Source organism: Hypomesus nipponensis, chromosome 20, assembly GCF_054491055.1.
Source record: "Hypomesus nipponensis isolate SF chromosome 20, ASM5449105v1, whole genome shotgun sequence".
NCBI classification, from domain to species: domain Eukaryota; kingdom Metazoa; phylum Chordata; class Actinopteri; order Osmeriformes; family Osmeridae; genus Hypomesus; species Hypomesus nipponensis.
In genome coordinates, this window is record NC_140380.1 from 8187501 (window position 1) to 8197500 (window position 10000).

General features: G+C 49.4%; 1 protein-coding gene across 1 annotated transcript in view; it reads left to right on the forward strand.

Moving 5' to 3' along the window:
- LOC146246240 (neurobeachin-like) overlaps positions 1 to 10000 on the forward strand; it is a 43278-nt gene that overhangs the window by 22050 nt on the left and 11228 nt on the right. The window contains 7 exon segments of the mRNA XM_084683471.1: positions 395 to 531; positions 1224 to 1378; positions 3026 to 3152; positions 6477 to 6604; positions 7604 to 7665; positions 9275 to 9339; positions 9731 to 9839. Coding sequence (XP_084539597.1) covers positions 395 to 531; positions 1224 to 1378; positions 3026 to 3152; positions 6477 to 6604; positions 7604 to 7665; positions 9275 to 9339; positions 9731 to 9839 — 783 coding nt within the window.

The window sequence follows — 10000 nt, forward strand, 5'->3', positions numbered from 1 at the left end:
AAAAATTCAATAAACAAGTAAAAAAAGGTACAACCGTTAAAAGGATATGCAATAACACAAATACTGTCAGATGCTTGACACAGATGCACTTGACTTTGCTCCTCCCACTGCAAATAAAACAACAAATCATGCAAAACCGACACTCCAATTACCAGTAGTTGACCCAGATCTCATCAATATTCAGTGGAGAGCGTATTTACATATAGAGTAGCAGAGCCCTGTCCTTCTTGTGGACATTTCAATGCCAGGAAATTAGCCAATAGCCTTATATTCTTCCACAGCGGCAACTTACTTGATCTGTCTATGCTAATTTTAACCAAGCTTAAGGATGTGATTGGACGGATTGCTCAGAGGGTCAGGGGGCTGAGTATGTGATTGGCTCGTTGTGGTGCAGGAGATCCTGAAGAGCCTGGTGGCCGCGCCCGTAGACGGCGGGGAGGCGGGGCAGGAGGCGGGGCCGACGCCCTACCACCCGGACCCCGCCCTGAAGACGCACCCCATGCTGCCCATGCAGTTCCACTCCTTCGACAGGTACGAGCACTCAGGCTGACTTCATGAGGGAGGGAGGGAGGGAGGGAGGGAGGGAGGGAGGGAGGGAGGGAGGGAGGGAGGGAGGGAGGGAGGGAGGGAGGGAGGGAGGGAGGGAGGGAGGGAGGGAGGGAGGGAGGGAGGGAGGGAAAATATTTTGTCTATAAAATAAACACATTCAGACAATATTAAGCACAGAAGATGTTTCATATAGTGAGCTGTAAGTGAAAGAAGGGAGGAAAGAAGGATGGAAGGAAACTGTTAAATATTTTATTCTGAATGGGACCTTTAATTCTCTACATACACTCCTACATTTTAGGCTCTGTAAATGCCTTCAGTTTGGGGAACATTTGAGTTGTCTATATATCTTTCATGATTCCAGGAATGATAAATAATTGAAAAGGATAAGGCTAGTGCATATTTCATACCTTTCCATATTTTATCCTTCATCTTTTTGCTTAATCAACCCTGAACTGGTTTTAGACAAAGACAGAGAGAGAGAGAGAGAGAGAGAGAGAGAGAGAGAGAGAGAGAGAGAGAGAGAGAGAGAGAGAGAGAGAGAGAGAGAAAGAGAGATAATCTGGTCCTTCACACTTTCACACACTTTCAACTGTGAAACACAAGCACAGTCTCCTCCAGCGCCGGTGGGTGTACCTGCTGGGTTTGATTGACAGCTGCGTCCTCCTCTCTGATAGGAGCGTGGTGGTGCCCGTCAAGAAGCCTCCCCCGGGCAGCCTATCAGTCAACACGGTGGGCACGCCCACCACCAGCGGGGCTGCCACTCCCGGGAGCACGCCCAACATCTTTGCTGCTGCCACGGCAACGCCCAAGAGCATGATCAACACCACAGGTGATGCACACACACTCTTTTGCACACACACACACACACGTTCCATACAAAACCTCGAGGTTCCAGACAAAGCCCTTTTTAGCTTTAGCCTCAATTCATTGTTCTGATCCGAAAAACAATTGTTCTAGACTTATAAAAACAGATGCTCTCCATGCTATATTTACAGTAGAAACAACTATTCGGAGGATTAGATTATTGTACCGTTCTAACTATTCTATTGTTAGACATGATTATTTATACTGCTGTCAGCTCTAACGTAAGTTCTGTCAGCTCTAAGGCAACTTCTTACAGCTCTAAGGCAACACTAAGCTCATTGATAGGACAGACTGTGTCTTTGACATAGTCAAGGTGTTCCTTTGATCATCTGAAGATCTGGAAACAGCCCGCGGTCCTGTGACACTGATCCTCTGGAACATTCTGCCTGTCAAACTGAACCAGTCAGAGGAAGGACTTATTTGATCTTATTTGTAGTGCGAATAGATTTTTTTTATTGTACTGTAGCTTCTTATTCAAAGGGGATGGACTGTCTGGTCATGCTTGAACTATAGGCATAGTCAGGGATCTAGAGAAGGGCGATGGCTGGACAGATTTTGACGCCTGACCTAAGCAGGAGTAATCGATCCAAGAAGCAGAATGGGTTGGGACTTCAGAGGGTTGGTAACAGTGTCAATTTTTTTTTATTGATCTTATATAGTGCTTTCTACTGCTCAAAGTACTCAAGGTTGCTTTACAGAGTATTTATTTTCCAGTATTCATTCAGACGCAGTCAAACCGGTGGTGGTAAGCTAGCAACAGTAGCCGCAGCTGCCCTGGGGCGGACTGACAGAAGAGTGGCTACCAATCAGCGCCTACGGCCCCTCCGACCACCACCGACATTCATTCGCCGAACATTCATTCACGATTCATACGACGCATGTCTTTATGACGTCTGTTTGAGCGGAAGCAGACCCCCAGGTGTGACCGCGTTGGGACTGAGCGACCTCGGGGACGGTAATGGCACCACCGCTGCCTGAGCTGGCACAGCTGCGCGTTGTCTGCTGTTGTCTGTAATTTGCTTTGGGGCACTCAGACACGGCACTCAGGACTCTGGCTCCAGAGATTCTAGATGAACTTAGATGGCCCCCGGCTCATCGGAAGTAAACTAAGAGGGGGGGGGGGGGCTGCACTCAGACATTTTAAACGTATCCACTTCCTTCTGCACTGACTTCCTGTCAGACCCATGTAATGGAGCATCTATGCTCTGGTTCTCATGGATGGTTCTTGTTTCATGTATCGATTCCGAGGCTATTTACAACTGCAGGGGCCTCTGGTCCGAGGCCACTCCAGTGGCCTTGTAGACGGCCATCTTCAAAACAATCAATGTCCTCAGTGCTTCCTGCTCAGGTATTGAACTCATCTCTCTCCCTTTCCCTCTCCTTCTGCCTCTCCTCTCTGTCATTTTCAATCTGTCTATCTCTCTCTCTCTTTCTCTCTCTCTCTCTCTCTCTCTCTTTCTCTCTCTCTCTCTCTCTCTCTCTCTCTCTCTCTCTCTCTCTCTCTCTCTCTCTCTCTCTCTCTCTCTCTGTCTCTGTCTCTGTCTCTCTCTCCCTGTCTCTCTCTCTCCGTCTCACCTTCTTTCTCTTCCTCTCTCGCTGTCCCGCCCCCCAGGTGCCGCAGACTCCGCCTCCTCCTCGTCCTCATCTTCCTCCTCCTTCGTCAACGGGGCGACGCGTAAGAACCTCCCGGCCGTGCAGACGGTGGCGCCCATGCCTGAAGACAGCGTGGAGAGTATGAGGTCAGAGACCAGGCCCACTCCCTTTCTCCCTCCCTCCCTCTCCCCCTCCCTGCCTCCCTGCGTCCCTGCCTCCCTCCACCCGCCCAGCACCTTCGTCGGTGGTCGTTGACCTCGCCCCCCCCCTCTCTCTCTGTCACCCCTTTCCTGGTCCTTCTCTGGTTTCTTGTCCTCCTCCTCTCTTGTCTCTCCATTCGTCTGGCCTTTCTTCTTTTCCGCTGCTCTCTTTCATTTCTAACGCTTGATCACGCCCACCCCATCCCTCCATCCTTACCGGAGCACAAAGGATGTGTCAGAGACACCCCAAAATTACACATTATTACATTACATCGACATTTACAATTCAACAACATGAACCTCGAAAAAGTGCAATTCTACTCTATAACTACAATACAACTGCTTTGTGACTCCAACTTCTATTTTTACAATGCAACTCCTCTGTTATTGCAACTACTCCATAACTATAGAACATCGACACATACTCTAGAACTACAAGTACTCTGTAACAAGTAGAGCTGGAAAATGTGCATCTGATGCATCTCATGCCCTCCTAACCTGCTTGTTACTGGGGTGAATACACTAGCCGTCTGTCTGCATGCTATTTTAGGATGAAGCATGGTCACCACATATCCACATTACACACACACACACACACACACACACACACACACACACGTGAGCGCACGCGCACACACAGAGGCCCAAGCAACCACACACACACAGGGCAAACAGACACAAGGATGATGCCACACGCACACAGACAAGTCATCCACACACACGCGCGCACACACACACATAACTCACACGAATGGAAATACACGCTTACAAGCACACACAGGCACAAGTAAACACACAGCACACACACACACACACACACACACTTTCATCCAGATAGGCCTAAAGGTCAAGTCTCCACACAGCGTTGTAGCTAGCATGCCGTAACCATAGGATACCCATTAGTGTCTCAACCCCCACCTCCGTACCCCAGGTCAAACAGCTATCAATCCACCGCTAATCAAACCCACTGAAAGCCTAATAAACACAAGCTACATATCCAGCTAGTTGCATCTGTATTTGCCTACATGTGAAGTAATGACGTTGGCCAATGCTAAAGCTACATTGGCGTAGCACTGTTTCTACATGTAATGACATTGGCTAATGCTAAAGCTACATTAGCGTAGCGCACTTTTCCCCCCCTGTTTTCCACCGCTGTTTTAGATGCTAATTCACTAAGTGAGTGTCTTGTTAAAGTCGGTATTGTTGTGACCAATTTTCTGTTATAATCATTCAATCTGTGTAGTGTTGCTCAGAAGTTCTGTCTGGGTGTACTTCGTCGTTTTTTGAATGTCTTTCTGCTTTAGATCAATATTAAGGTATTGAAGCGATAGCGTCAAGCCTTGACATCTGTGTGTGTGTGTGTGTGTGTGTGCGGCTGTATGCATGCGTGCGTGTGCCGGTGTGTGTCAGCGCCCGTGTGAGTATGCCTGACCATGTGTGTGTGTCTGACCGTGCGTGTGTGTGTGTGTGTTCCTTAATCTGTGTGTGTGGTTTGTATTTGCAGTGCCTGTTGTGAGGTGGAGGCATGTGCGGTGCGCAGTGGCCAGACGCCTCCAGAACTCAAGCCCTTTAGCTCCCTGGCAGGCCTCCAAACAGCCCCTCGAGATGCAGGACAGTGTTTTAGGCAAGGACCCCCCTCCCCCCTCCCCTCCCTCTCCCCTCCCCCCTCCCTCTCCCCTCCCCCCTCCCCTCCCTCTCCCCTCCCTCTCCCTCCCTCTCCCCTCCCCTCCCCCCTCCCTCTCCCCTCCCCCTTCCCCTCCCTCTCCCCTCCCTCTCCCCTCCCTCCCTCTCCCCTCCCTCCCCTCCCCCTCCCCCTCCCTCTCCCCTCCCTCTCCCCTCCCTCCCCCTCCTCTCCCCTCCGTGTACCATACTTTTTTCTTTTTTTTTCTTTTTACATTTATTCATTGAGCAGACGCTTTTATCCAAAGCGACTTCCAAGAGAGAGCTTTACAAACTGCATAGGTACCATCCATAAACCTCTACCTCTGACCTCCCGCGTTCCCCCCCCCCCACACCAAACCCACACAGAACAAACACTCCGTAGACACGCTCACGGTGTAATTGCAAACGGGTCGAAGCTTTGTTTACAGTTTGTCAAGCTCGACCCCTGACCCCCCCAGACTTGCGTGTCAGTCGGCCTGCACTTGAATCTGACCTCTAACCCCAGACACTGACACAACACACAAGGACATTTTCATTATCTAGACAGTATAACTGTATAACAAATTTGTATACCCCGCCCACCCAGGAAAAGCATGTTTAACACACACACACACTCAACAAACTGATGCCACATATGACATGATATTGAATCTTGCAGTCGTTGTCTGCAGCTCTCAGGCCAAAAACTGTCCTAATGCCAAAAACTGTCTTACCTGACGTCACAATGCCTATTTCAACCAGTTTATTCTACAGTACGATTGAAAGTTTTCACTCGTTTGACATTCCTGAGACAGCAACGCGCGCAGGTAGAATACTATGCGTGTTGCCTTCCCGGTGTGTTAAAATTGATGCTAAATAAGTAATTATTCGAAGAAAACAGCTAGCTAGCTAGCACTAGCTATCGAACGAGTGAAAACATTAAATCCTAGAGTAGAATGAACTGGTTTAAATAGGCCTAAATACAAAACTTGCTACCTAGTAACCAGTATAGCAACCAGGACAGTTTCCTGGTAGCACGCGTAGCTATCTCAGGAATTTAAGGTCGGCATAGCGACGGACGGAGCTTCGGAACGGAATTGTGACGTCGCACTAGGACAGTTTTTGGCCTGACACAGCCATCAAATCTCCATTTCCTGTCTGGTGACTGTCACGGCTTGGTCATCACGCTGTCATGCTCCTCCCGGTCTGCCAGCTGGTGACCTGGTATAGGAGAGCCCCATCTGGACCCTCTGTGATTGGTTAGATGACAGACTCTCTTTTTCTCTTCTCCCTCTCCCCCTGCTCCTCTGTCTTCCTTTCATCCCTCGCTCCTCCGCTGCTTCGATCGCCCATCCCCACCCTTTCCATTTCCTGCCCCCCTCTCTTACCCCCCTCTCTTACCCCCCCCCCCCCCACCCTCTCAACACCCCCTCTCCTTTCCCTCCCTCCCTCCCTCCCTCCCTCCCTCCCTCCCTCCCTCCCTCCCTCCCTCCCTCCCTCCCTCCCTCCCTCCCTCCCTCCCTCCCTCCCTCCCTCCCTCCCTCCCTCCCTCCCTCCATCTACTTAACCTCAAACTCTCCTCCACCTCCACCCCCACCCTCCCTCTCCCCCTCTCCCTCCCCACTGCAGCATCACCACCAAGCTGGAGCGGGCGTTGGAGAAGGTGGCCCCCCTGCTCCGGGAGATCTTTGTGGACTTTGCCCCGTTCCTGTCGCGCACGCTGCTGGGGAGTCATGGGCAGGAGCTGCTCATTGAAGGTACAGGTGCTGTACACGACTCCTTTACCTCTGCCTGGCGTCTTCTGTGTGGAGTCCTCTCACCCCCCCCCCCCCCTCACACCACCACCCCCCCCCACCCCCCCCTACCCACCACCACTTCACGCGTCCCAGTCCTGCTCACCGCGCTCTCGGAGTGTGTGTGTGTGGGAGTGAGTGAACTGTGAATGTGTGAGAGAGAGCTTGGGTGAGACAGAAGAGAGAAGAGACAGAGAGAGAGAGAGAGAGAGAGAGAGAGAGAGAGAGAGAGAGAGAGAGAGAGAGAGAGAGAGAGAGAGAGAGAGTGAGTGAGTGAGTGAGTGAGTGAGTGAGTGAGTGAGTGAGTGAGTGAGTGAGTGAGTGAGTGAGAGAGAGAGACAGAGAAAGGGAGAGAGAGAGAGAGAGAGAGAGAGAGAGAGAGAGAGAGAGAGAGAGAGCATTTGTCACTTGGCTGCCACACTCATTCGTCATCAGGTATGAGTCTGTACTTTTAACTTTTAATAAGAATACTAGCTAGAACTGTATTGCATACTATTATCAGGCTAATAGCTTATCATGCTAATAGGTTATCACGGTAATAGGCTATCACGGTAATAGGTTATCAGGGTAATAGGTTATCATGGTAATAGGTTATCATGGTAATAGGTTATCATGTCCAGTAGTTGAAACAGCGGTGTCATGTTATCTGTCTTATCCCACCTGCTTCCTGTTGTCCTGTTAATGTGAACCACCGTCTATATGTCTGTTAGACCCCTACCTCCCTCTCTCTCTCTCTCTCTCTCTCTCTCTCTCTCTCTCTCTCTCTCTCTCTCTCTCTCTCTTTGTGCCTTTGTGTGACTTGTCTTTTCTGTGGAATGCCTTTTACTATGAAGCTTTATCAACACTGTATTTGAATACTAACCGGTTGGGTTCTGCGAGGTTGTGCGTGTGTGTGTGTGTGTTTGGCGTGTGTGTGTGTCATCTGTAGTCCCTGACTGGTGCGTGTGTGTGTTTACACTGCAGGTCTGGTGTGTATGAAGTCTAGTACGTCAGTGGTCGAGTTGGTAATGCTGCTCTGCTCACAGGTCAGTCTGTCATTAGATACACACACACACACAAACACACACACACACTGTATTACGTCACCTCTGGTTGTCTTACACCAGCTCTCTAAACAACCCCATTCTATGACATGTTGTAATACACTCATTACACCTCCATAATTGACACTGTTTTACAACACACACGAGCACCCAAAGCAACTGGTATCTATGTAAGACTGTGTCCCATGTCGCTTTTCAACTGCTGTCTCGGTCTCACTGCATGTGTCGAAATATCTACCCCATCATGAGAGTGTGCGACTTGAGTGACAGGTCTAAAATCCATGGATTTATGTAAGGTGTCAGGTTACAGACCCGCCCATAGTGTCGTCCTCAGCAAAGGTAGATTTTGCTGAGTGCGCATTGCGGATGAAACTCCATATTTTAGACGACTTTCTTTTGTTTTTATGTCCAAAATATGAATTCATGACTGAACTGCGCACTACTTCCAGACCATCAGCACTCTCACACTTCCTTTTTTCATCTAAGGCAAAACGCCTTTCACTTTTTTAAACCACAATCTACTTGACTTACACATGTTGGGTGTTCTTGGAGTATAACAGTCTTAAATCAATTTGAGATCAAAACAGAACTGCTTTTCAAAGCTTTGTATCGCCGTGTCAACTTTTCCACGGGTTTAAACACGGCTTACTTTTAGAAGTCCTCTAATGCCTACGACAAAGCCAACACGTTTCATTCAGAAAGAGTTGAAGACTGTTGTAACTATGGTTTCTGTCTGAGAGTGCAGGCAGGTGAACAATACTCACCCAGATCCATTCTTCTGGATACCCTTTCAGAAACCCCATCCAGGAGAGCGCTTCATGTCTTTCACCTTCCCTCTCTCTTTCTTGACTTCTTTCCTTCCTCCACGTTTTAATCTGGAGGGCCTCTTGTCCTTGCAGCGGGCCAGGCATCTCTTCTCCTCTCCTCTCAGTTGTTTTCATCTTGTCTGGCATCTCTGTGGATGTGGATCTTCAGCTACGCAGTCTCTCTCTCTCTCTCTCTCTCTCTCTCTCTCTCTCACTCTCTCTCTCTCTCTCTCTCTCTCTCTCTCTCTCTCTCTCTCTCTCTCTCTCTCTCTCTCTCTCTCTCTCTCTCATCGTTCCACCACTTTTCCTCTTTTCTGTTTTCCTCTTCTCTCTCGTCTGGTCTTCCTCTCCCCTTTTCTCTCCACTACTCCTCCTCTCCTCGAGCTCTTTGCCATCTTCTGCTCCTCCACTCTTCACATTGTTCTTTCCTCTCCTCCCTTTCACCCCCCCCCCCCCCCCCCCTCTCCTCTCCCCCCATCTCGTCAGCATGTATAGTATTACCCCGGCCCCTAGCCTCGCCTGCCATTAGGGGCCCCCGGGAGAGAACTGTAGCCCAGATATTGATCCCCCGGATGGGGAAGGTAACGAGAGATGCTCCCCTGTGTCCTCCAGACTCACCACAGCTAATGGAGCTCTCTGGGAAAGCGGCTTTCAACCTGGCTCTTAAGCCCACAGTCTGGATACACTCACACACAAGCGCGCGCGCACACACACACACTGTTATACGTCCTGGGGGTTGTTCTTGTTAATTGTCTTTAACAGATGTTTTCTGTTTTTTTTTTCAGGAGTGGCAAAACTCTATCCAAAAGAACGCTGGCCTGGCCTTCATCGAGCTTATCAACGAGGGAAGGTAATCTATCACCACCCCTGGTCACTGATCTGTCTCTATCAATCCTCACATCGGGGCTCGGCTACTTATTCCTAACTGGCAGCCATTTTGGAGGGCACAGTGAACTCTAGTGAAAGCCAAAAATGTCTGTTGTCATTTCTATAATCCTAATAATGTCCTCTTTCTGTTTCTATTTCTCTTTCTTTCTTTCTTTCTTTCTTTCTTTCTTTCTTTCTTTCTTTCTTTCTTTCTTTCTTTCTTTCTGTCTCTGTCTCTGTCTCTGTCTCTGTCTCTGTCTCTGTCTCTGTCTCTGTCTCTCTCTCTCTCTCTCTCTCTCTCTCTCTCTCTCTCTCTCTCTCTCTCTCTCTCTCTCTCTCTCTCTCTCTCTCTGTATCTCTCTCCCCTTTTCCAGGCTGTTATGCCATGCTATGAAGGACCATATTGTGCGCGTGGCCAATGAGGCAGAGTTCATCCTGAACAGACAAAGAGCCGAGGATGTTCACAAACATGCCGAGTTTGAGGTAAAACGGATGACCCGCGACTCCCTTCCTCTATCCCTGCGTCTCCACCAACCCCCCTCTCTCTGTCTCCCCATCACTGTCTCTCTCTGTCTCCCCATCACTGTCTCTCTGTGTCTCCCCATCACTGTCTCTCTCTGTCTCCCCATCACTGTCTCTCTCTG